We start from the raw sequence: 25,675 nt of genomic DNA on the forward strand, positions 1-25,675 counted from the left end.
ATCATGCAGTTGAGATAAAACAGTGGATTCAATTATCTCTGCTAAGAATGGTAAGGAAGATAATGGGTGATAATTAGACAACAAAGAATGGCACCCAAAAATAAGCTCTGAATTGGAGGAAGAATGATCTTTTAACAGTGTTTCATTCTTTTCATGGGTATATATTTCCATATATAAGTTCTTCAACCTGGGCAATTTTTTTAAGTCAGCAACACTGTAATTCCTCTTTAGGATCTAAATTTTAAAAGAAAATTCAAATCTGTGATATAGCATATTATTTGGGGGACCACATAGATGGGGCAGGAAATTCAGGGGCAGATTTTGAAAGGGTTTCGCGCGTAAGATAAGTGCGTAACCCCCGAAAAGCTGTCCCTGCCTGCCCCAAGCCTATCTTGCATAGGCTCGGCGGCGTGTGCAAGCCCTGGGATGCACGTATGCCCTGGGGCTTGCAAAAAGGGGCGGGGCGTGGGCAGTCCGGGGGCGTGGCAGGGCGTGGCCTGAGCCTCCAGGCACAGCGGCCATTTGCCGCTGTGTTCGGGATCGCGGGCCGGCCATTGGCCGGCGCGCATAACTTCTTCAACAAAGGTAAGGGGGGGTTCTAGGGAACACCCCTACCTAACCCGCTGGGGGGGCGGGTTAGGTAGGGGAAGGTGCGGGAGAGGCGGAAGGAAAGTTCCCTCCGAGGCTGCTCCGATTTCAGAGTGGCCTTGCAGGGAACGGAGGCCGGCTGCGTGGCTTGGCGCACGCAAGTTGCACAATTGTGCACCCCCTCACGCGCACCGACCCTGGATTTTATAACATGCGCACGGCCGCGCGTGCATGTTATAAAATTGGGTGTAGATTTGTTCGCGCCGGGGTCGGCGCGCGCCTCCCCTCCCCTGCCCTCCCTTCCCCTACCTAACCCACCCCCCCGGCCCTATCTAAACCCCCCCTACCATTGTCGGCAGATTTGCGCGCCATCACCCGACCCGGGGGCTGGTCCGGAGGCCTCGACCACGCCCCCGACACTCCTCCCACCCCACCCCGAATTTCACGCCGCCCACCCCACACACCCCCGACACGCCCCCTTTGCAAAGCCCCGGGGCTTGTGCACGCCGCCGAGCATAACTTATGCGCGTAACCCTTTTAAAATCCGGCCCATAGTGTTTTCATTTTAAACAGCCACTCCATAGTGTATATTACAGCAGTTTAAGGTGCAAAGCGGGTCCCCCGACACGGAGCGGTGTTTCGCCGTGAGGCTGCGTTGGGAGGGACAAACCAAATTTTAGTTGTTCTATGTTCAATTCAACATTCAACTCTGAATATACACTGTGGCGTTGCCTTTTAAAATGAAAACACTATATTACTGAACTTCGTGTGGACATTAAATTTCTTCCTGCATATTCTATGTGGTTTGCTGAGATTGTTTGTGTGCAGTAGTGCTCCTGTTTGTTGTTTGCATATAATTTGGGAAAATTAAGCTTAAGTGCATTAGTTGTTGCCTGGCAGCTTCCTGATGCTATGCCTAAGACAAACAAAGGCTGTAATGAATTCATTAATAATCTGGGATCTGGAGCAATGAGTGAGGTGATCAGATTTGCAGATGACACAAAATTAGTCCAAGCAGTTAAAACATGAGTAAATTGTAGGTGAGCCTTACCGATGGAGAAGCTATGCCGAAAGGCATTCGGGCGAGAGGGACCAATCTGGAGGTGTTGAGACCCGACTTCCCTATCCTGACATCATCTAAGCCTGCCGGCTGTACCTATTTAAATCTCAGTGCTGCGGCAGAGAGGTGGGAGCCTTAGTGACGGAGAAGCCGCGCCGAAAGGCATTCGGGCGAGAGGGACCAATCTGGAGGTGTTGAGACCTGACTTCCCTATCCTGACGTCATCTAAGCCTGCCAGCTGCATCTATTTAAATCTCAGTGCTGCAGTGGCAGCCACCGGTGTGCGGCCAAAGCCGCGCGCCAAAGGGGCACGCCCCTGGGAGAGAATTGTTTTCATAAAGTTTCTTTGCCGGACAAGCGGGTCTTGATGGGGAAAAAGAGGAAGATAAGACCTGTGGCCTCTACTCCAGTCGGAAAAGAGATTAAAGGACCGATGGACCAACATATTCTCAGAAGAGTGAGTCAAAACTCGAGAGAGGTTATTCCCGACATTTCCTTTTCGTTGGGAGCCTCTAGTAGTCCCGCCCAATACCAGGATCCCAATTTAACCTCTGGAGTACACGGGGCTAGCAATGTAGCTAACCCCGGCTTGATGGAATTAACATCTCCAACAGACAGAGGAGGTACTCCACCAGGTCAGGATGAGATCTCTCTACCGTCTGTTGAAAAAAATATGGGGCTTGGTATTTCCTTGGACTCAGAGATAGAGATGACCAATCCTGACAATATAACACTGGTGGATGTCTGGAAAGCTGTCACTAAAATGGAAAAGATGCTATCTTTATCCATGGCCCAATCCACCAACTTTACTATGGAGACAAGGAACACACTGGAAGACCACAGCAAGCGCATTATACACTTGGAATCAGTGAGTGTAACCTCTTCTTCACAGATAATGTCCTTACAAGCATCTAGGACTACTTTTATAAAAGTCTCACTAATGATATATAAGCAATCAGAGGGATTAGAGAACACTATGAGGTGTAAACATTTAAGATTTTTTAACTTTCCAACTACCAGATTAATCTCAGCTCAAGAATTATTTAAAAAATATGCAAAAGAAGTTTTGTGTATTTCAAAAGGATATGCTTATATCTAAATTGTATTATGTATCCAATATGAAAAGAGGGGTAGTAGCACAAGAGGGGGAATTAGATGTTATTTCAACAGATAGTCCAAATTTAACAGCTTTTTTGGAATCATCCGTTGATGACATACAAACTACAGCCACTTTAATAGTGGTCTTTAGTCTAGAGCAAGAAAGAAATTTGGTCCTCCAGAAGTATTTTAAAAACAAAGATTTTAGCTTCTGCGGTCAAAGGGTCCAGGTGTTCCCAGATGTCTCTAGGAGCACACAATTAAGACGGAAGCAGTTTCTATTAATGAGGCAGAGAGTACTGGACCTAGGGGCCACGTTCTTTCTCAAGTTCCCTTGCAAGTGTTTGGTCACTTTACATAAGAATAAATTTGAGTGACTTAATCAAATTTGCAGATGGCACAAAATAATGCAAAGTACTGTAGTTAAATACAAGCAGACTGTGTGGAATTGCAAAAGGACCTTGAAGGGCTTGGAAACTGGAAATCGAAATTAAATTTAATGAAATTTAATGTGGACAAGTGCAAAATAATGCACATAAGAAAAAACAATCCTAACTATATGCACATAATGCTGGGGTTCCATATTAGGAGTCAGCACTCAGGGAAATAATCTTGGAATAAGCCAAAATCCTCAGTTCAGTGTGCAGCAGCTGTAAAAAATGCAAATGAATTATTCAGAAAGGAATTGAGAGTAAAACTGAGAATATCATTTTTCTGTATAAATCTATATGCCTTGAGTATTGTGTGTAGATCTGGTTGTCCCATCTTAAAGACTAAGCAGAACTAGAAAAGGTACAGATAAGGACAACAAAAATGTCATGGTTCTTTTACAAACAAAGGTTAAACAGGATAGGGCTTTTTAGCTTCGTGAAGAGACAGCTGAGGCGATATGTAGAGGTTTATAGAAACATGAATGGTGTGGACAAGTTAATAGGGAATAGGGGACATTCCATGAAACTAACTGGTAGCAAATTTAAAACAAATTAAATTTAAGAAAATGTTTTTTAGTCAATGCACAATAAATCTGTGGAAGTTGTTACCAGAGGACGTAGTCAAGGCTGGTAATAAGCTGGATTTTAAAAAAGTCTGGTCAAGTTTTTGGAGGATAGGTACATTAACAATAATGATCAGTTAGCCTTGGAGATTGCCAGCTCTTAATTCTAAGAGTGAGCAAAATGGAATAGATTTCCTCATTAGGATCTGCTTGGTCTTTCAAGTGATCTGGATCAGGCACTGAAATAGAGAGGCTGCTGGGTGTAATGGACCATTCATCTGACCCGGTATGGCACTTAGGGCTGGTGCTAGCTTTTTTTGCTGCCCTATGTGATAGGCAGTTCAGAAAAAACCTCATGCAAACCAAGAACATGCCAATGCTTTTTTACCAATGCCTATCTTTGCTTTAAAGCGTGGTAAGAACATTAGAGACATGATTGTCTGCTCTAGTTTTGAAGAAGCTCATGAAGGTGCAGTAGAGTGTTTTACTAAATTGGGGCATTTCCCATGTGGTACATGCTCGGTTTGTGAGCAATCTTTTTCAGGAGATGTTCTTCCCCATTTTAAAGGGGGAACACTATGTTTTCGAGCAAATACGAATTGTGCTTCGATTGGAGTTATATATGGGTTATGGTGCCCTTGTCCATTGTTGTACGTGGGAAAAATTAAAAGGTGTTTGCATACACATATGGTTGAACATCGTAGTGCTATTTCTAGGAATTGTTTAGAGGCCCCATTAGTACAGCACTGTTTAGATCAGTGACATGTTTTTGAGGATTTGAGATTTGCTATAATTGAGCAGCCTAAGCCCTTTGCTCGGGGAGGGGATTTTGACAGATATCTGTTGCAGCGTGAACTTAGATGGATTAATTGGTTTGACACTGTGGCACCCAAGGGGCTGAATAAAGATTTGGATTGGTCAGTGTTTTGATTGGTTAAAGGTGGCATTTGATTGGCAGCAGTGATGATGCGTAACTTCCGGTGGTATTGGGCTTTAAATAAGAAAAGAAAGGCTGGGCTGTATTGAGCGTTTTGGCGCCGTTGTTAAATCCGTGTTGGCAAGAATACCCTGTTTTGAGAACAGCGTTGTTTCATAGAAGGTAAGAATGCGTTGGTTTTCATGGTTAATGAGACATTGGTCTGTTCTATAGTGATTGAGATGTTTGGGCGACTTAAGCTTACTTGCATGTGATTGTTTGACTGTGTGATTGTGATTTTAAAATTTATTTTATTGGTTGTCTTAGGATGTGGAAATATGAAGAGTTTGCGGCGTGCTGATAATGTTTGAATAAAAGAAAATCCCCTGATGAAGGCTAATTTAGCCAAAACATGGTCCGTGTTGGGAACAACTTATGATTTATGAAATGATACAGCATCAGCAAAATATTATATCGATATGCCAGTGATTGAGCTAAGTATTTTTTGGGAATTTTTGAACCAAGATATTAACGGTTAAAATTGAGATATATCTAGTGTATTGCTATTTTAGAGATTCGATAAAGTAATTGCAGATAAAAATTAAAAAAAAAAAATATATATATATATGTATAAGAGAGTGGGTACGTGATTATAACTTATGGTGCCATAAGAGCTGACACTGTCTGAGGCCCTGTAAGGGCGGGAGACAGTGGATTGACACCAATAGGCACTTTAATTCTATGATACCTTTCTCTTTATTTACATATATTGAATAAGTATTTTAATATTTTTGGGAATATACATTTTCCCTCTCCATATTAGATTGTTATATATTAGGAGAGGAGTTCGACTTCTGTGGTGTGATTGTATAAGTCATGCCATAATATATGTTATGGTGTAAACTGTTGTGATCTTTATTTGGAATGATGGAATATAAAATAACTAACAGGCCAATACAGTAAAAATTGCGGGAGAGTGGGCGCTCGCCTGCTCTCCCGGCACGCACACAGGCCACTCTCCTGTGCGCGTGATACAGTAAATTAATTTATTTAAATTAGGGCCCGCGGTAAAAAGAGGTGCTAGGGACACTAGCGCGTCCATAGCGCTAGGAGTGGTGGCTGTCAGCGGGTTTGACAGCTGACGCTCAATTTTGCTGGCGTCGGTTCTCAAACCCGCTGACAGCCATGGGTTCAGAAACCGGACGCCGGCAAAATTGAGCGTCCGGTTTTCAACCCACGAGCCGATTTAAAAAAATTTTTTTTTTTTTTAAACTTTCGGGACCTCTGACTTAATATCGCCATGATATTAAATCGGAAGGTGCACAGAAAAGCAGTTTTTACCTCTTCTCTGTGCACTTTGTGAACAAAGGTGAATTGTTTCTCTGAATGCCTGAAGGGATATTAATTTTATATTAATGAAAAAGAAGAAACAAGATGTAAGAATACTTCTCAGAAAAAGCCCAGGAGTACGGAGTCATGAGGATGTTAGATCCTGATTGGCAATCTCTTTCAAGGATGTTTCAAGGATTTGATTATTATTTAAAAATAACTAAGGTCAGTTGGACAGTAATAAAGTGACTGCTTAAACACAGCATATGAAAGACAAACAATATGATGGCACAAGACTCATCTGCTTTGCCTATTTTGCATTCCTTATGCAATACTGAGGAGCTTACCACATCCCAAGCCTTACTTTCACATTCTCTGTGCCTACATCATGCTCCTGAATTCTGTTACATTTATGTGCCATGTACCTACTACCCCTTCTGTGAAGGTACAACTAGTAGTTAGAGTACTCGATTAGGAATCAGGAGACCAGAGCTCAAATCCTGCTTTTTTTGCTGCTTGTGAACTTAAGTCAATTTTCAACCAAATATTGAGGACATCGCTGTGTTGCTGCAAGTATTGGCAGCCGCAGAAAGCTGGCACTTTTCGCAGTTAACTCCTTTTAGGCTCTGCAACTTGCCAAATTAAAATCCTGGAAAATGAGATGCCTTTGTTATTTTCTTACTTTTGTATGTACAGTACCATTTAGAACTGATTTACATAGTTGTAACAATTCTACTAAAAGAAGGTCATTTAACAGAGATTCTAGCCACACACTTTCAGAAAGAAGGGAAATAGTGGGACAAGAAAAAAACACAATCAATACTGGGAATTAGATATGAGAAACTTATACAGATAGAACTCTAAATTTGGAGTAGTTCAATGATTTAGAATTACTAAAGATTATATGATAAAATGCCAATTGCAGTTTTATTGGAAGAAATAATCCCAGCTATTATTAAGAAGGATACATCCTGATAACAGAAAAAAATGTGTAGATATATAGATTAGATATAGATATTTTTTGGTGTCTTCTAAATATAATTCTACTGAGACAATATGGCAAACTGGAGTCTGGGGTTTGAGTGCAACAGTAAGACTTGAGACACGGAAAATGTATTCCTTTGAGAGGCAATCAGAATGAGTCAGAAAAATCAACATATCTATCTTTCACAACTTAGTGGAAATACTGAGGTCCATATTCAGAGACAGTTAGCTGGATAACTCACAAGCTATCCAATTAAATGCCTACTTTTAAACATAGAAATATAGAAACATAAGGGCAAAAGAGACTATATGGCCTATCTAGTCTGCCCATCTACCTAACTAATTTAACTTTACAATTCCCATCACTCTCTGAAATCTATGGGGTAGATTTTATAATTTTGAGCGAGCGCGAACAAAAGTACGCTGGATTTTATAAGATAAGTGCGTAGCCGCGCGTATCTTATAAAATCCAGGGTCGGCGCGCGCAAGGGGGTGCACATTTGTGCAACCTGCGCGCGCCAAGCCCAGCGCGCGCTGCCTGTTCCCTCCGAGGCCGCTCCGATTTCGGAGCGGCCTCGGAGGGAACTTTCCTTTGCCCTCCCCCCACCTTCCCCTCCCTTCCCCTACTTAACCCACCCCCCCGGCCCTATCTAAATCCCCCCTTTACCTTTATTGCACGATTTACGCCTGCTAAAAGCAGACGTAAATCTGCGCGCGCCAGTGGGCTGCTGGCGCGCCATCATCCGACCCAGGAGCTCGTCCAGAGGCCTCGACCATGCCCCCGGGCCGGCACCAAGCCCCCGGGCCGGCACCACGCCCCCGGGCCCGCCCCCACAACGCCGCGTCATTTTAGGACACGCCCCAACACGCCCCTTTTACAAAGCCCCGGGACTTGCGCACGCCGGCGGCCTATGCAAAATAGGCGCACCGGCACGTGCAGGGCATTTAAAATCCGGCCGTATGTGTTTTATCTCATGCTTTCTTGAGTTCAGATACTGTTTTTGTTTTCACTACCTCCACTGAGAGACTGTTCCATGCATCTACTACCCTCTCTGTAATGAAATATTTCCTAAGATTTCTCCTGAATCTACCTCCTTTCAACGTCATTCCATGACCCCTTGTTCTAGAGCCTTTTTTAATGTCTCTATCATATCTCCCCTATCCCACCTTTCCCAAGGTATTTCTTGTCTTTTTTTAGAAATGTGTTTCTTGAACAAAATAAAGCAAGGCTTTTTTCCTTGTAGCTTCCCTAAGAAGCAAATCCCTTTCAGTATGGGAGTTTAGCCCTTTCACATTCAACGAGCAACAGAAAAATTCAAAAGAATGGGAATGACCATACAGTAAAAGCAGTATCCTTAACAGGGATATATCCACCCAATAAACATATATATAGGAACTTGTGAAATAGGCCACAGCACAAAATACAGTAAAGAAAATACAAAAAACAGACCCCCAGAAAAACCTCCCACTATTCATCCTAGTTTCAGAGATAACAGAGCTAGCACCAAGAACCAGTCTCAAACCCGAGGTTGGGAAAGAAAAACAACCCTTCAAACTCATAAACTCAATAAGAACTGAAGCCAACATAAATAGATCCCAGCAGACAAAACGAGAATGCAAAAGAGAAGAGATTCTATTTAGTGCCCAAGAGAAACCTATAAACTCAGCACATACTCCCATAACAAAAACATAGCATCCTAGTATCAAATACAAAAGAAAAAGGGAACGCAACTAACGTATATGATAGAAAAATAATCTATAGACCTTATGTTTTCACAGAACAACAAGTGTGCATCATCCCTGGAGAGCAAGATATCAACAGTTTACTACTAGGGCACAGAGAGAGAGAGAGAGCAGATAGGATAATGCAGCAAGAAGGGAAATTACATTAGTACTAAAAGTGAGACAGAAGAAAATATGAACAATTTAACAAGATAGTTATCAGCTGGGAATCAAATGGTCCATTTCCCTGACTGATTGTTCCAGAGATAAAATCTACAATTTCTTCCTCTGAACTTGATGATGTCTCCTTCTAGGAGAGACCACTGACCATTCAAATTCTGGCGAGGAGAAAGTTCCCCTCTGGATCTTGGTCGACTAGCCAGGCAGTTTAGAATCTTCTTGCACTCTTCAAGGTCTGAGATGTGGTGCTCTCTGCCATCCCAGTTGAATTGCAAAGTGAAAGGGAAGCACCATTGGTAGTGTATCCTCTTATCGCTCAACACAGTAGTGAGTGGATGAAAACGTTTTTGTCTTTCCAAAGTATACGGAGACAAATCATGTCATATTTTGATCTTCTCTCCTTTATTTATTTTATTTTTAAGATTCCGCTTTTCAGCACCTCAAAGCAGATTAAATTCAGGTACTGTAGTTGTTTCTCTGTCCCCAGAGCGCTCCACAATCTAAGTTATAGTCCATCATTATTCCTGGTGTGATTAAGAAGAGCTTACTTATCTTCAAAGTAGTGCACACAAGCCACAATGATCTTTGGACGCCGGCATTCACCAGAGAAGGGTTTCCTAACCCTATGTGATCTATCAAACTTAACTGAACACTCTCCAAAGCCTGGGTATGCAGGACTGGAAAATATCATTGAGAAACATAGTGGTATCTTTATTTCTGCCTAATTCTGGGATTCTGAGGACTCTTATGTTGTTCTAATACTTACAGTTTTCCAGAGAAGAACATAAGAACATAAGAAAATGCCATACTGGGTCAGACCAAGGGTCCATCAAGCCCAGCATCCTGTCTCCAACAGTGGCCAATCCAGGCCATAAGAACCTGGCAAGTTCTCAACAACTAAGTCTACCCCATGTTACTGTTGCTAGTAATAGCAGTGGCTATTTTCTAAGTCAACAAATATAGCAGGTAATGGGCTTCTCCTCCAAGAACTTATCCAATCCTTTTTTAAACCCAGCTACACTAACTGCACTAACCACATCCCCTGGCAACAAATTCTAGAGTTTAATTGTGCATTGAGTGAAAAATAACTTTCTCCAATTAGTTTTAAATGTGCCACATACTAACTTCATGAAATGCCTCCTAGTCCTTCTGTTATCCGAAAGAGTAAATAACCGATTCACATTTACCTGTTCTAGATCTCTCATAATTTTAACACCTCTATTATATCCCCCCTCAGCCGTCTCTTCTCCAAGCTGAAAAATCCTAACCTCTTTAGTCTTTCCTCATAGCGGAGCTGATCCATTCCCTTTATCATTTTGGTCACTCTTCTCTATACCTTCTCCCTCATAACTATATCTTTTTTGAGATGCGGTGACCAGAATTGTACACAGTATTCAAGGTGCGGTCTCACCATGGAGCGATACAGAGGCATTATGACATTTTCTGTTTTATTCACCATTCCCTTTCTAACAATTCCCAACATTCTGCTTGCTTTTTTGACTGCCGCAGCACACTGAACCGACGATTTCAATGAGTTATCAACTATGACGCCTAGATCTCTTTCTTGAGTGGTAGCTCCTAACATGTAACCTAACATTGTGCAAGTATAGCATGGGTTATTTTTCCCTATATGCATCACTTTGCACTTTTCCACATTAAATTTCATCTGCCATTTGGATGCCCAGTTTTCCAGTTTTAGAAAGTCTTCCTGCAATTTATCACAAACTGCTTGTGATTTAACTATTTTGAATAATTTTATATCATCTGCAAATTTGATTACCTCACTTGTCGTATTCCTTTCCAGTTCATTTATAAATATATTGAAAAGTATGGGTCCCAATACAGATCCCTGAGCACTCCTCTGCCCACTCCCCTCCACTGAGAAAATTGTCCATTTAATCCTACTCTCGTTTCCTGTCTTTTAGCCAGTTTGTAATCCACGAAAGGACATTGCCACCTATCCCATGACTTTTTACTTTTCCTAGAAGCCTCTCATGAGGAACTTTGTCAAATGCCTTCTGAAAATCCAAATACACTACATCTACCGGTTCACATTTATCCACATGTTTATTAACCCCTTCAAAAAAGTGAAGCAGGTTTGTGAGGCAAGACTTGCCTTGAGTAAAGCCATGCTGACTTTGTTCCATTAAACCATGTCTTTCTATATGTTCTCTGATTTTGACATTTAGAACACTTTCCACAATTTTTCCTAGCACTGAAGTCAGGCTAACTGGTCTGTAGTTTCCCAGATCGCCCCTGGAGCCCTTTTTAAATGTTGGGGTTACATTAGCCACCCTCCAGTCTTCAGGTGCAATGGATGATTTTAATGATAGGTTACAAATTTTTACTAATAGGTCTAACATACCAAAAAAAGAAAAAAGATTAATTTTAGATGCTATCCATGGCACTAAAATGAAAATACCCATGTAAGATTTCGCTGTAAGGTGCAACAAAATCTCTCTTTATATATAACTAGCCGTTAAGCCTGTAACAACGATTACCGGCATGGTGAAAAGGGGAGGTGAAAGAAACTATTTTAGCCAAAAGATCTTCATTCAAAAATTGGAAGAAGGATCCAACAGAAGAAAATAGGATAAAGCATAAACATTGGCAAGTTAAATGCAAGACATTGATAAGACAGGCTAAGAGAGAATTTGAAAAGAAGTTGGCTGTAGAGGCAAAAACTCACAGTAAAAACTTTTTAAAATATATCCGAAGCAGAAAGCCTGTGAGGGAGTCAGTTGGACCGTTAGATGATCGAGGGGTTAAAGGGGCACTTAGAGAAGATAAAGCCATCGCGGAAAGATTAAATGATTTCTTTGCTTCGGTGTTTACTGAAGAGGATGTTGGGGAGGTACCCGTAATGGAGAAGGTTTTCATGGGTAATGATTCAGATGGACTGAATCAAATCACGGTGAACCTAGAAGATGTGGTCGGCTTGATTGACAAACTTAAATCACCTGGACCGGATGGTATACACCCCAGAGTTCTGAAGGAACTAAAAAATGAAATTTCAGACCTATTAGTAAAAATTTGTAACTTATCATTAAAATCATCCATTGTACCTGAAGACTGGAGGATAGAAAATCTAACCCCAATATTTAAAAAGGGCTCCAGGGGCGATAAAGGGGTTGATAAAGGTGAACCGGTGAACCGGTAGATATAGTATACTTGGATTTTCAGAAGGCGTTTGTCAAAGTTCCTCATGAGAGGCTTCTAGGAAAAGCAAAAAGTCATGGGATAGGTGGCGATGTCCTTTCGTGGATTGCAAACTGGCTAAAAGATAGGAAACAGAGAGTAGGATTAAATGGGCAATTTTCTCAGTGGAAGGGAGTAGACAGTGGAGTGCCTCAGGGATTTGTATTGGGACCCTTACTTTTCAATATATTTATAAATGATCTGGAAAGAAATACGACGAGTGAGATAATCAAATTTGCAGATGACACAAAATTGTTCAGAGTAGTTAAATCACAAGCAGATTGTGATAAATTGTGGAAAATTGAGCATCCAAATGGCAGATGAAATTTAATGTGGATAAGTGCAAGGTGATGCATATAGGGAAAAATAACCCATGCTATAATTACACAATGTTGGGTTCCATATTAGGTGCTACAACCCAAGAAAGAGATCTAGGTGTCATAGTGGATAACACATTGAAATTGTTGGTACAGTGTGCTGCGGCAGTCAAAAAAGCAAACAGGGAATGGTGAATAAAACGGAAAATGTCATAATGCCTCTGTATCGCTCCATGGTGAGTCCGCACCTTGAATACTGTGTACAATTCTGGTCGTCGCATCTCAAAAAAGATATAATTGCGATGGAGAAGGTACAGAGAAGGGCTACCTAAATGATAAGGGGAATGGAACAACTCCCCTATGAGGAAAGACTAAAAAGGTTAGGACTTTTCAGCTTGGAGAAGAGACGACTGAGGGGGGATATGATAGAGGTGTTTAAAATCATGAGAGGTCTAGAACGGGTAGATGTGAATCGGTTATTTACTCTTTCGGATAGTAAAAAACTAGGGGGCACTCCATGAAGTTAGCATGGGGCACATTTAAAACTAATCGGAGAAAGTTCTTTTTTACTCAACGCACAATTAAACTCTGGAATTTTTTGCCAGAGGATGTGGTTAGTGAAGTTAGTATAGCTGTGTTTAAAAAAGGTTTGGATAAGTTCTTGGAGGAGAAATCCATTACGTGCTATTAAGTTCACTTAGAGAATAGCCACTGCCATTAGCAATGGTAACATGGAATAGACTGCTATTACTAGCAACAGTAACATGGGGTAGACTTAGTTGTTGAGAACTTGCCAGGTTCTTATGGCCTGGATTTGCCACTGTTGGAAACAGGATGCTGGGCTTGATGGACCCTTGGTCTGACCCAGTATGGCATTTTCTTATGTTCTTAACAACGGGCTACATTAACATTTTATTTCAGTCCATTTCCTTACCCCTCATTCTTCCCTCCCTCCCCTCATTCTCCCTCACCCTCTAGTCTCCCTCCCCCTCCCCTCACTCTCCTCCCTCCCCCCACCCCTCACTCTTCCCCCTCTCCTCCCTCTCCTCACTCTCTCCCCCCTCCCCTCCCCTCAGTCACTCTCTCCCCCCTCCCTTCAGTCACTCCCCCTCTCTCAGCTCATTCACAACCCCTTTGGATGGCGCATATGGAAATGTCCGGGGGAGGTCCCTCCCTCCCTCCCTCGCGCACGCCGCTGCCGCCGCTACTGCTCCTCACCGCCGCTACTGCTCCTACTCCTCGCCGCGCCATTTTTGTTACAGGCAAGCTCTGACCGACGTGCTGCCCGCGCATGCGCGGTAGAGTTGCTCTCTACTGCGCATCTGCGGCACGTCGGTCAAGCTTCATTTATCTAGTAGATGTGCTTGGCGTTGTTGTGTCTGTCTGTTGCTAGGAAATGGTGTAGTGTGCGTGTGCTTGCCAGCACACATGCATAGCCCTCCTGTCTCCAACAGACCCAGCTCTGGGGGAAGACTTAAATCTCCCAGCAGTCTACAGCGGGTGGCTGATGGGGTGCACTTATGTGTACCAGCATACATGAGCTCCAGTACTTGACACAGCAGGCTATAGAGGAAGGCTTATAGTGAGGAATAGTTGCTGCTGGAGTGCACATACGCACGTCAGCTCTATACAGACCCAAGTACAGTGGGATGTGTACAGCAGGCACACCAAAAACGCCAGAGCTAGCTAAAATGCATACAGTGCAGCCACTGGGGAGAGAGGGACCTGCTGGCACAAGTTGAAGTAGCTATGGTTGATGCATTCTGCATGGCGTACAGGGAGGCAAACTATCATCCGATGAACACCAAGCAGTGCAGTAGTGAGTGGACTTAGTGTGGCAAGCCTATGCCACAGCCATAGCAGAAAAGCAATTATTTATTTATTTATTTATTTTAAAGTGTTTATATACCGCTTTATAAAAAATAAATTTTTGTCAAAACGGTTTACATTAACTAAAATAAAAATTTTAAAAAAGAACAATCAAAGTTAAATTAAATTAAAATATACATAAAATTGACTAATAGCTAGAAGAAGTTCTGGCTTAAAAATAAATCAAATTAATTACTCAAAATAAATAGAACGAAGGATTTGTTTCCATGGGACTTACTATTGCAGGGGAAGGGAAGGAAGGGGAGGGAGAGGCATAAGAAGAAAATTGATGACATAACTAACCGAAAAGGAATAAAAAGTGGTGGAGGGAATGGAAGGGGGAGAGTGGAATGAGTAAGATGAATGAGGCGATAGAGTGAGATGAGTATTATATTTGATCTTGAGTAAATGTTTGAAATGCGAGTTGGAACAAATGGGTTTTGAGTGATTTTTTGAAATGAGAAGGATTTGATATTGACCGGAGAGGGTTTGGAAGTGAATTCCATAGGATAGGACCGGCTACCGAGAAAGCTCTCTTTCTGGTAACATCTAGTCTGGCTTGTTTGGGTGAGGGAATATCTAGGAGATTTTGAGTAAGTGATCTTAAATGTCGTGCAGGTTTGTAGATCCGTAATAATGAACAGAGCCAAGAGGAAGTTGGATTGTGAATTAAACCATGGATAGTGGAAAGAATTTTGTATTTTATCCTAAACTTTATGGGGAGCCAGTGTAATGATTGGAGAATCGGAGTGATGTGGTAGTGTAAAGGAGTCCTAGTTAGTATTCGGGCTGCACTATTTTGGATCAGTTGAAGGGGGTATAGTGAGGAATCTGGTAGTCCTAGATAAAGTGCATTGCAATAATCGAGTCCGGAAAAGACTAGGGATTGAAGAACAGTTCTGTAATCACGGTATTAAAATAATGGTCGAAGATGTTTTAAAAGCCGTAGTTTGTAAAAAGATTTTTTAGTGAGTGAGGAAATATGTTGTTTCATGGAGAGATCTGAGTTTATGATTATTCCTAGGTTTGTGGCATGACGTGTTATGGGTATAGTGGTGTTGTTTATTGACAGTTGTGGTGGTGGACCTATTGAACAGTCTGAGATAGAGGATAAATGTATAATTTCAGTTTTTGAAGAGTTTAATTTTAGCCAGTTATGGGAGAGCCAGGAGTTTATGGCAGATAAGTAGAGAGAGACCAAGGATAGTGTTGCTGACCAAGATGTTTTATATGGGACGAAGAACTGGATATCGTCTGCGTAGATTTTGAATTGTAGGTTGAGAGAAGATAGAATGTTACATAACGGAAGGAGGTATATATTAAACAGAATGGGGGATAATGATGAACCTTGAGGGACGCCGGAATTAATGGTATAAGGGGTGGAAGAGTGATGATTATAATTAACTTGTTGGGGACGATCTGAGAGGAATGATGAGAACCAATTCAAAACTGTTCCTGTAATGCCTATAGATTTTAGACCTGAAATGAGAATTTGATGATCCACTGTATCAAAAGCAGAAGAAATATCTAAAAAAACTATAATGTAATCTGTATATGAGTCGAAAGCGCGGAAGAAAGTGTCAAAAGAAGATAGTAAAAGTGTTTCTGTAGAATGTCCCTTTCTAAATCCATGTTGATTAATATGAAGAATATTGTGCTCTGAGAGAAAATCAGTTAACTGATGTAGTACTGCAGATTCTATTAGTTTTGCCAGGGAAGTGAGAGAAGCAATTGGTCTGTAATTGTTAAGGTCTGTTGTATCTTTAGTTTTTGATTTTAAAAAGGAAAATTAGGTTCTTACCTTTGCTAATTTTCGTTCCCGTAGTACCATGGATCAGTCCAGACAGCTGGGTTATGCCTCCCCTCCAGCAGATGGAGTCAGAGAGAAAACTGAAAGCACCCCCTAGATATACTGGTGTGCCTCCTGCGGTCCTTCAGTATATGTGATATCAAAGCAGAAGGAATGACTTAAGCACTACACTCAAAGTACCCCCCCCAAATTTTTTTTTTTTTAAAACAGTGAACAGATCAAGTAGCAACATCCTTGAAAACAGGTAAAAACCAGAAACAACAAACAGGACACCACAAGTGTACAATAAGAACACTATAAAATGGCAAACGGCCCCATGACACTGTGGCATCTGTCGCAAGACAAACTGCAATGGAAAAGATAGAATACGAGCGGACTCCCAGAAAGTACCAAGGGCGGGCGTCTGGACTGATCCATGGTACTACGGGAACGAAAATTAGCAAAGGTAAGAACCTAATTTTCCTTTCCCAGTACGTACCAGGATCAGTCCAGACAGCTGGGATGTACCCGAGCCGCCTTAACTGGGGTGGGACCCTGCGAGTCCCGCTCGAATCACACTGCTCCCAAAGGACTCTGTGAGGGGGCCACGGACATCTAGTCGATAATGCCTGGAAAAAGTATGCCAGGATTTCCACGTGGCCGCCCTGCAGATCTCTTGACAAGAGACCAAGTGATTCTCCATCCACGAAGTTGCCTGAGAACGCAGAGAATGAGCCTTGAGCCCAGCGGGAACCGGCTTACCGCAGGCAACATACGTGGACGCAATAGCACCCTTTAACCAGCGTGCAATCGTAGCCTTGGAAGCTGGAAGCCCCTTCCTGGGACCGTTCCACAACACGAAAAGGTGATCCGACTTTCGAAAATCGTTGGTAACCTCCAAATAGCGCAAAAGAATCCGTCGAACGTCAAGACGTCTCAAATCCCTACCTTGAGAAGACTGGAGGTCCTCGTCCGAAAAGGAAGGCAATTCCACCGTCTGGTTGACATGAAACGTGGAGACCACCTTAGACAAGAAGGAAGGAACAGTTCGTAGAGAAACTCCCGACGCCGAGATGCGCAAAAATGGTTCCCTACAAGAGAGAGCCTGAAGCTCCGAAACACGGCGAGCCGAGGAAATGGCCACAAGAAAAATCGTCTTGAGAGTCAGATCCTTTAAGGAAGCCGCCTTGATAGGTTCAAACGGAGCCGCACACAAACCATGGAGTACCAAGTTCAAGTTCCAAGACAGACAGGGAAGCCTGACGGGAGGACGCAAGTTTCTAACCCCTCGCAAAAAACGGGCCACATCTGGATGACTCGCAAGGGAAGAGCCTTCGACCTTACCCCTCAAGCAGCCCAAGGCTGCCACCTGAACTCGAAGCGAATTATACGCCAACCCCTTCTTCAGGCCATCCTGCAAAAACATAAGGATATCCGCCACGGAGGAACGTCTGGCCGAGGCACCCGCCGTGTCACACCAATCATGGAAAACCTTCCAAACCCTCACGTAGGCGAGCGTAGTGGAAGACCGACGCGCCCGAAGGAGAGTAGACACCACCGCATCCGAATAACCTCTCTTCTTCAACTGCTTCCTTTCATAAGCCAAGCCACCAGACAAAAATGATCCGCCAGATCGAAAAATACTGGACCCTGACGAAGAAGATTGGGAAGATGACCGAGACGCAGTGGTCCGTCGACTGCCAAGTTGACCAGATCCGCGAACCATGGACGCCGTGGCCATTCCGAAGCCACGAGAATCACCGGACCGTGATGGGACTCTATGCATCTTAGCACTTTCCCTACCAGAGGCCACGGAGGGGAACACATAAAGAAGAATGTGACGAGGCCACGGAAGGACTAGCGCGTCCACCCCTTCCGACGCGTGCTCTCTCTCCTCCGACTGAAGAAGCGCACCGCCTTTGCATTTCGGCGGGTCGCCATGAGGTCCAAGCGTGGAGTCCCCCAACGCCGCGTGATGAGAGCCATCGCCTCCGACGAGAGCTCCCATTCTCCTGGATCTAGGTGCTGCCGGCTGAGGTAATCCGCCTGAACGTTGTCCACGCCGGCAATGTGGGTGGCCGCGAGACGCTCTATGTGCCTTTCCGCCCAGGACATCAACAGCGCCGCCTCTGTCGCTACCGCTCGGCTTCTTGTGCCTCCTTGTCAATTTATGTACGCCACTGTGGTCGCATTGTCCGACAGAACTCTTACTGCTCGTCCGCGTACCAGTGGAAGGAGGCAACGCAAGGCCAGGCGGACCGCTCTGGTCTCCAATCGGTTGATGGACCAAGTCGCTTGGAGCGCCGACCAGGTGCCCTGGACTGCACGGGACTGGCAGACCGCTCCCCAGCCCGACAGGCTGGCATCCGTTGTCACCACCAACCAAGACGGGGGTTCGAGGTCCACCCCCTGTAGGAGATTGTCTGGAGTCAACCACCAAGAGAGACTGGAGTGAGCCGGCTCCAGCAAAGGCAATTCTATCCCATAATCCTCCGAACGGGGATCCCACCGAGATAGAAGTGCTCTTTGTAATGGACGCATATGCGCAAAAGCCCATTGTACCATTTCCATAGTAGACACCATATGACCAATGACTTGTAAATAATCCCAGACCGTGGGAATCTCGAGCTCCAACAGGCGCCGTACCTGAGTCATGAGATTGAGCATGCGTTGCTGCGGAAGAAAAACCTTGCCCACCAAGGTGTCGAACCGAGCTCCCAGGAACTCCAGCTGTTGGGTCGGTTCGAGTCTGCTCTTCACGAAGTTGACTACCCAACCCAACGCCTGAAGCTGGTGAACCACTAAGGAGACCGCCCGGGTGCAGGCCGCATGCGACTTTGCTCGAATGAGCCAATCGTCGAGATAGGGATGCACAAGGACGCCTTGTCGGCAGAGGGAAGCCGCTACCACCACGAGAACTTTGGTGAACACCCTCGGCGCGGTGGCCAACCCGAAGGGGAGGGCACAAAACTGGTAGTGGTCCCCCATCACCATGAACCTCAAGTACCTTTGATGCCGTTCTCGTATTCCGATGTGTAGATAGGCCTCTGTCAGGTCCAAAGAAGCCAAGAATTCTCCCTTGTGGACGGCCGCAATAACAGATCGGAGGGTCTCCATCCGGAAGTGGGGCACACGCAACGCCTTGTTTACTCCTTTGAGATCCAGAATGGGTCGGAAGGTGCCCTCCTTCTTGGGAACCAGGAAGTATATGGAATACCGACCCGTCCGGAGCTGGTCCCGCGGGACCGGAACCACCGCCCCCAGAGCCTGTAGATGAGCGACCGTTTGGGCTATAGCTATTTGTTTTTCTACCGGGCCGCACAGCGATATCATAAAGAGATCCTGGGGGGGGGGACGTACAAAATCCAACTCGTAGCCGTACCGAACCACGTCGAGGACCCATTGATCCGAAGTAATTTTGACCCACTCCTCCCAGAACCGGGACAGCCGACCTCCGATAACGGGAACGGAGGAGTGGGCCCGCGCACCTTCATTGTGCGGGCTTGATGGCAGCAAAACCTTGGGAAGAACCCCGCGTAGAGGCCTCCTGCCGCGAAAGGAAGACGACCAGGACTGGGTTCTTGTCGCCTGCTGCCGCTGGGAAAAGGAACCCCCTCTTCCCCCACGGAAACGCCTTTGCCCCCGAAAGCGAGCCCTGGCATTACCAAACGACCGAGGTTGCCGAGGCTTATCCTCAGGCAACTTGTAAACTTTGTTGTCACCCAGGTCCATAATGAGCTGATCCAGCTCCTCGCCAAACAGCAACTTGCCCTTAAAGGGGAAGGAACCTAACCTCGCCTTGGAGGTGGCATCCGCCGATCAACGACGGAGCCACAGCAACCTCCTGGCTGAGACCGCCGAGGACATAATGCGAGCCGAGGTGCGCAACAAGTCATACAAGGCATCCGCTGTATAAGCGACCGCCGCTTCGACACAATTGGCCTGCTCAGCCTCGCCCGGAGGGAGCTCCTGCGTGGTCAGCAGCTGCTGAACCCAGCGGAGGTTGGCCCTCTGCACAAGGCTGCTGCAAGCCGCCGCCCGGACTCCCAGTGCCTCCACGTCAAAAATGCGCTTTAATAAGACCTCAAGCTTGCGGTCTTGGAGGTCCTTCAACACTATACCCCCCGTCACGGGGATAGTCGTATGCTTGACCACAGCTGTGACAGCCGAATCTACCGCGGGTGTCTTCAAAAGCTCCAATGAATCCTTAGGTAAGGGATATAACTTTTCCATGGCTCGATTCACACGCAGGGAAGCCTCTGGCAGTTCCCATTCCTTCGAGACAATCTGCAAGACCTTGTGGTGGAAAGGAAAAGTCTGAGGGGGGGCCCGAAGCCCTGCCATCGCGATATCCCCCGTGGACGAGTCCGCCTCCTGAGGCGGTGTCGTTAATTCTAGCTCCTGCAGCACGTGTAGAATAAGGGAGCTTAACTCCTCTTTACCAAACAAACGGAGCACCTGGGGGTCATCCCCCTCTACGGACCCCTGCTCGTCCGTCGTCAGCAAATCCGGAGCCCCCGGGGAATCTGGAGCGGCTCCTGTATCTCCCAGGTCCTCAGCTCCCCCCCCCCCCCCCCGCGGGCGGGGAACCTTAGCCCCGGCGGACCCCACCCCCGGCGGACTCCCCCGGGGCAAGGAAGTTGTTTTGGGAACCTTCGGGGGAGGGGGCACCTCCGGCTCCCAGCCGGATTCTGCCTGCAAAAAAGCCTCGTGCATTAAAAGCACAAAATCCGATGAAAACGGCACTGACCTCTTTAAACTTTTCTTCGGGGCATCCGATGAGGGGGGGCCTCGAGGAGACCCCAAATCGGGCTGGGAGCACGGGCTTCGTGCGTCTGGCGAGGGAGGAGGGGAGTTTTCCTCCTCCGATACTGAAGAATCATCTTGCCGCGTGGCCAAGATGGCCGCCGCACTCCTCCCCGATGGAGGAGGGGCCGAAGATCGGCTGCCGGAGGCGCTGCTGTGCCGCGACGCAGAGGGGCGAGGAGACCGGCTGGGGGCAGCGCTTGGCCCCCCCGAGGGTCCCTCACCCCCGGGAATACATCGGGGCAGAGACCCTCTCGGGAGAGTCGCGCCCCCGCCTCCCCACATGTCAGGCAAGCCGAGGATCGCGGCATCATGAGAGGGAGCCCTGAACCGTCAGCAAAAAAGGCGCCAAAAAAGACTGGTGAGGAGAGATCCTAAACGCTAACGCGCGCCGGGTGAACTAGCCACCCCCTCCGGGGTCCGAAAGGCACGGGCAGGCCGGGGTTACGCAGGGTGAGCTCACTGCCTGTCCCCAACAAGTCTTAAATGGCTCTACACAAAAAAACCAAACCTCATTACAACTATTTTTTTGTTTTTTAAACCCCCTTCAGGGACAAATCCCTGGTATTGGGGGGGGAGGGTGACCGGCCCACCGGTAAGCTCTCCCCCAGCCACACGGACACTCTATCCCGGGAATAAAAGGAGGGTATTACCCTCCGAGCCTGCCACACACTGAGCTGCAAACTCGCAGCGCAAGACAAACTGACACAGACAAACAGGCAGACAGAGGACAGAAAAGACGAACCAATTGATCTTGCCCCCTGTCTCTCTTTTTTTTTTTTTTTTTTATATTTCCCAGTACCGAGAAACTGACCAGACCAGAACTGCAGGTTATGCCTCTCAATCTGCTGGAGTCAGAGAATATACTGAAGGACCGCAGGAGGCACACCAGTATATCTAGGGGGTGCTTTCAGTTTTCTCTCTGACTCCATCTGCTGGAGGGGAGGCATAACCCAGCTGTCTGGACTGATCCTGGTACGTACTGGGAATAGGTAATATGGAGGTCTTTTTCAAGGTGTGGGGGAATTCTCCGGTTTCTAAGGATTGGTTAACCAGAAGGCAGAGAAAAAAGCAAGCCTCTTGTTTGAGGGCTTTGAAGAAGGTTCCAGAGCATGGATTGTAAGGAGAGTTATATTTGCATCAGTTGAGAATGTCAACGAGGGAAGGATGGCGGGAGGGGAGAAGGAGGATAAGGTTACCTGAGGGACTGGGGAGGAGAGTACATAGGGACCTTGTAGCCTACCAAATGCTGATATGCACATACAACCTGTACACTGTACCCCACATCCTGCCTACTCACTCACACACAGAGTCCACCCCATTGAAAAACAGATTCTCCACCCCACTCACTATCACCCAACCCACCAACACACAGATTGGGAAGAAAGAGTGCTGGGGTCAGACTGTGGAGCGAAGGGAAGAGAGTGTAGGGTCAGCCCAGTGGTCTGGCTGTGGGGAAAAGAGATTACATGAGTCATGCTGTGCTGGGATGAGGCAGTGAAGGAGGAGTACTGGAGAATGGTGCAATTGGGCTGGGAGGTAGAGGGGACAAGAGTGCTGGGGAATAGAGTGCCAGAATCAGCCTGGTTACATAGAATGCTGAGCGCCTCCAAGCTGAAATATCCTCCCTTGAATTTTCAGTGGCTATCAGCTAGTTATTGACATAATCTCTTTGCTAACTTGCAGTAAGAAGCATGTGAATTAACTATACCTTTAAACTCTGAGAGCACATTCCACTGACCAGTGCTATTACTCCAACATCCGTTACCTAGAAATTAAACATATAAAATATTAGATGATGACAGATAAAGAAACAATTGATCCATGAAGTCTGCACAGTTAAAACAAGCAAACAAGTTCTTATAAGGGTGATTTTCAAGCCTGGTAACTAGGCATTTACTGAAAAACGGCCCTCTTGTATTTGGATAAAAGTACACATGGGCTTAATTATGCATACTTTTATATGGGTTAAAAAGAATTATTCACAAGGAGGGGAAGGAGGGTGTTTAGGTCTGGGGAGGAAATAATACACACATGAAATTTTCAAAACTGTGTGTGCTTTTTTCACCCTTCCCCCTCCCCCATACAAATAGCAAGTACAAAGTAAGTAGATGCTTTTGGCAAATGTACTTTAGACTAATTTTCAAAGAGACTTACCTGGGTGGTTTCCCTGAAACTTAGCTACAAAGTATGCATAATTAAAGTATCCAAGTACTTTGCAGCCTACTCATGATTGACTCCAATAAGAACAGAACATAAAACATGAAAATATTCATTGTTTAAAAGTGGTCGTTTGATCATTCTGAAATGATTTTAATTATAATTTAGTGCCTGGATCCTACTTTGTACAAAGCTTTCACTTAAAGAGGCATTTCTATCTACCCAACTTGAAAAGTATGAGAAGAAATGACAGCACTAAAATGAGTACAGGTTCGGAAAGGGTACAGTTATTGCTCTTTGCAAATTCAGGATTTGCTTCTGGATGCTACTTATTGACCTGATGTCTAATCCCATGCTTCAACTGATTAGACAACTGTTGCAGGAGCACTTAAAACATAAACACATAAGAACATAAGATTTGTCATACTAGGTCAAACCAAAGGTTCATCAAGCCCAGTATCCTGTTTCCATTTCCAACTGTAGCCAATTCAGGTCACAAATACCTGGCAGGACCCCAAAAAGATCAATGGATTCCATGTTTCTTATCCCAGGGACACGCAGTAGATTTCCCCAAGTCCATCTTAATAATGGTTTATGGACTTTTCTTCCAGGAACTTGTTTAAACCTTTTTTAAACACCACTGCACTAACAGCTTTTACCACATCCTCTGGCAACAAATTAGAGTTTAATTATGGCTGAATAAAAAATACTTTCTTCTATTTTTCTTAAATGTATCACCTAGTAACTTCATTGTATATTCCCTAGTCTTTGTACTTTTTTTTAAAGAGTAAACAATTGATTTACATTTACCCATTCCACTCCACTTATTTCATAGACCTCTATCATATCTCCCCTCAGCCGTCTATTCTACAAACTGAAGAACCCTAAACTCTTTAGCATTTACTCATAGAATAGTTCCATCCCCTTTATCATTTCAGTCGCCCTGCATCTACAGTGCACACTAAACTTTGTAATCCTATTTTTCTGTATAGATTGAGGACCTGAAGAAGGCTGTTCAGAAGCTGTGCTGGAAAAGAGGAGGTAGCTGCACTAGCTGTGAGCCAGGCTGAATGGGTCCATGATATGTCCATCAGGATGAATTTCATAAGGTCTGTCTATGTCCTTGTGATAGAGTATATGACAGAGAGCCTCAGACTGCCTTAACGGAATGGCTCCAGCTATCTGGCCCTGTCCACCTTAAAAGTGATGGACTGATGAAACAGCAAGGGAAGCTATCTAACCAAGCCGTGGAGGCAACAGTACAGAATTAGAAGCCAAAATGTCCGATCTGGATTCTTTATTGGACAGAGACAACTATCTTTAGGCAAGCCCGACTCAGGCCGAGTTTCGCCCTCTTACAATGGGGCTGCGTCAGGGGCTACAACATACAAACAAATAAGGCACACTAATAAACAAATATAAATCATAAAAAACACATTTTAAAACTGACATATAAAATGGTAACATCCATATAGGTGGTGTAACATGTAAAACAGAAAAATGATATAGGAAGATGTGATCCTGGGAAACTATTACATGTTCTTAATTGGAAATGTATTGCCTTTACCTCACCTTTATCATTTTAGGATTTCTGAGTATCCAGGTTGAAAATTATAATTGTGCATCAAATGGTCTGAAACATGTTAATAGAAACAGGGGTTTAAAATTAATAAAATCATCATTACAAAAACACTTTATGTTTGTGATTATCCAATCTCATAGAAAATGTACCTCTGCAGATTGTATTATCCTATGCCGCAGTGTTATTTAAAAACCAACGCTCTTCAGTACTGTAAAAAATTACATCGCTTTAAAACAATGGCACTATTCTTGTATATATAGTTATACATTGCAGAAATACCACGGTCACTCAAACAAACTATACTGGACCCATACTATTAGAAAAACAAACGCTTTGCCAAAAAATATTCTAAAATGGAGAATCCAACATAAATGCCGCTTTCACAGTCGGACATATAGCTTAAATAAAAATAGAAAACTGAAGCCTAACAAATACATCACTTTAAAACCATGGCACTATTCTTGTGTATATGGTTATGCACTGCAAAAACTACCACTGTCACTCCGAAAAACTATATTGGACCCATATTATCTAAAAAAAACAAACGCTTTACGAAAAAAAATATTCTAAAATAGAGAATCCAACGTAAATGCGGCTTTCTTAGTCGGACACATAGTATAAATATAAATAGAAAACTAAAGCCTAGCAATGATAATTCTTACGATTTGGTGCGCTGAAAAATCTCTAGTCTCATAGTGGCAACAAACTCTCTCTCTCTCCGATCGTAAAAGGAAAACCTACAGATGCTGGCAACCTTAAAACCACTTTAAAAAGGCGCCAAAAAAGTTGTCCATCAAAAAAAGAGGCGTGGACTAAAAATGCCCGTATGTACATAGTAAATGTGCGGCTGTGGATTGCCGTTTAAAACTTTCCGCGTTTTAAAAGGAAAACAAAGGAAAAAAGGGTGCATATAGACTACCTAAGACTGACCTTATTTTTAAAAAATAAATAAATAAATAAAAGTGCGATGAAATGGGGTTAAAAAAGGGAAAAAATACTGAAATAAAAGGAACAGTCTAATGAAAGATGTCACTATATAAACACGGGGAACAGACCATAGATGAAACAAAATAAAACCTCATC

At 44.4% G+C, this 25,675-nt stretch overlaps 1 protein-coding gene across 4 annotated transcripts in view; it reads right to left on the reverse strand.

Moving 5' to 3' along the window:
* Positions 1-25,675, reverse strand: part of AMN1 (antagonist of mitotic exit network 1 homolog) — a 325,940-nt gene that overhangs the window by 47,357 nt on the left and 252,908 nt on the right. For all 4 annotated transcript variants that reach the window (XM_029600018.1, XM_029600014.1, XM_029600015.1 and 1 more), the window contains one exon: positions 22,562-22,618. In XM_029600018.1, coding sequence (XP_029455878.1) covers positions 22,562-22,618 — 57 coding nt within the window. The remainder of the gene's footprint in view (positions 1-22,561; positions 22,619-25,675) is intronic.

The sequence above is a fragment of the Rhinatrema bivittatum genome, chromosome 4 (assembly GCF_901001135.1).
Source record: "Rhinatrema bivittatum chromosome 4, aRhiBiv1.1, whole genome shotgun sequence".
In the NCBI taxonomy this organism is placed as follows: domain Eukaryota; kingdom Metazoa; phylum Chordata; class Amphibia; order Gymnophiona; family Rhinatrematidae; genus Rhinatrema; species Rhinatrema bivittatum.